At 43.0% G+C, this 1,082-nt stretch overlaps 1 protein-coding gene across 7 annotated transcripts in view; it reads right to left on the bottom strand.

Annotated features, from left to right (window-relative positions):
- The window catches only part of wnk4b (WNK lysine deficient protein kinase 4b), a 63,347-nt gene continuing 62,265 nt past the window's right edge, over positions 1-1,082 (bottom strand). For all 7 annotated transcript variants that reach the window (XM_060896947.1, XM_060896946.1, XM_060896948.1 and 4 more), the window contains 3 exons: positions 899-1,082; positions 578-669; positions 1-111 (listed from right to left, as the gene is read on the bottom strand). The exon at positions 899-1,082 is cut by the window's right edge and continues 22 nt beyond it. In XM_060896947.1, the coding sequence (XP_060752930.1) occupies positions 109-111; positions 578-669; positions 899-1,082 (279 nt within the window). In that variant the 3' untranslated portion in view covers positions 1-108. The remainder of the gene's footprint in view (positions 112-577; positions 670-898) is intronic.

Here is a 1,082-nt window from a genome sequence, read left to right on the forward strand (position 1 = left end):
TTTTTATCCACCAGGAGCGAAGTTAGGACTCCGTGAGACAAGGCCGTGATGTCACTTCCTGTCAGCTGATGTGGTCAGGAAAGATTATTGGGGATTGAGAGAAGATGATCACTGAAATAGAGAAAGGGGGGGAGGGGAGAGAGAGAGAGAGAGAGAGAGAGAGAGAGAGAGAGAGAGATCCAAATAAAATTTCTAATAAAAAAATATAATTATAAAAAAGTAACCTAGATTAAAATTAAACTGAGAAGAAGGATGACTTTAAGATATTAGTGTATTTTTGTAAGTGTTTGTGTTTGTGTGTGAGTGTGTGTGTTTGTGTGTGTTTGTGTGTGTGTGTGTGTGTTTGTGTGTGTGTTTGTGTGTGTCTGTGTCTGTGTGTTTGTTTGTTTGTGTGTGTGTGTGTGTGTTTGTGTGTGTGTCTGTGTGTGTTTGTTTGTGTGTGTTTGTGTGTGTGTATCTGTGTGTTTGTTTGTTTGTGTGTGTGTTTGTGTGTGTGTATCTGTGTGTTTGTTTGTTTGTGTGTGTGTGTTTGTTTGTGTGTGTTTGTGTGTGTGTGTGTCCACCAGGGGGTGCTCACCACTTTGTAGTCTGAAGCGAAGGTCACTCCTTTAGCTCCTCGCTCCTGAGAGCCGTTACTGCTGCTACTGATTGAGTTCTTTCTCATGATACCTGAGAGAGAGAGAGAGAGAGAGAGAGAGAGAGAGAGAGAGAGAGAGAGATTGCTACAGAGACAGAATGATTAAACTGGAAGCTTCTTTCTTTCTTTTTTTCTTTCTTTCTTATTTGATTTGTGTGTGTGTTGTGTGAAAGTGTGTGTGAGTAATTGATGGTGTGTGTATGTGTGTGTATGTGTGTGTAAGTGTTGTGTGTGAGAGTGTGTGTATTGTGTGTGTGTTACCTGTAGGGGGCAGTATATCGAGTCTCTGTAGACTGTTCCTGCGTGATGATGGAAATCCTCCGCTCTTAGAGAGACGTCGCTGTCTGCTGGACAACATGGCCGCCGGAGACACGATGCCTGGAGGAGGAACTTTCCCTATCTTCTCATACAGCTCCTCAATCTCACGCTTCTGAGATGCCTGCAG

The sequence above is a fragment of the Tachysurus vachellii genome, chromosome 21 (assembly GCF_030014155.1).
Source record: "Tachysurus vachellii isolate PV-2020 chromosome 21, HZAU_Pvac_v1, whole genome shotgun sequence".
NCBI classification, from domain to species: domain Eukaryota; kingdom Metazoa; phylum Chordata; class Actinopteri; order Siluriformes; family Bagridae; genus Tachysurus; species Tachysurus vachellii.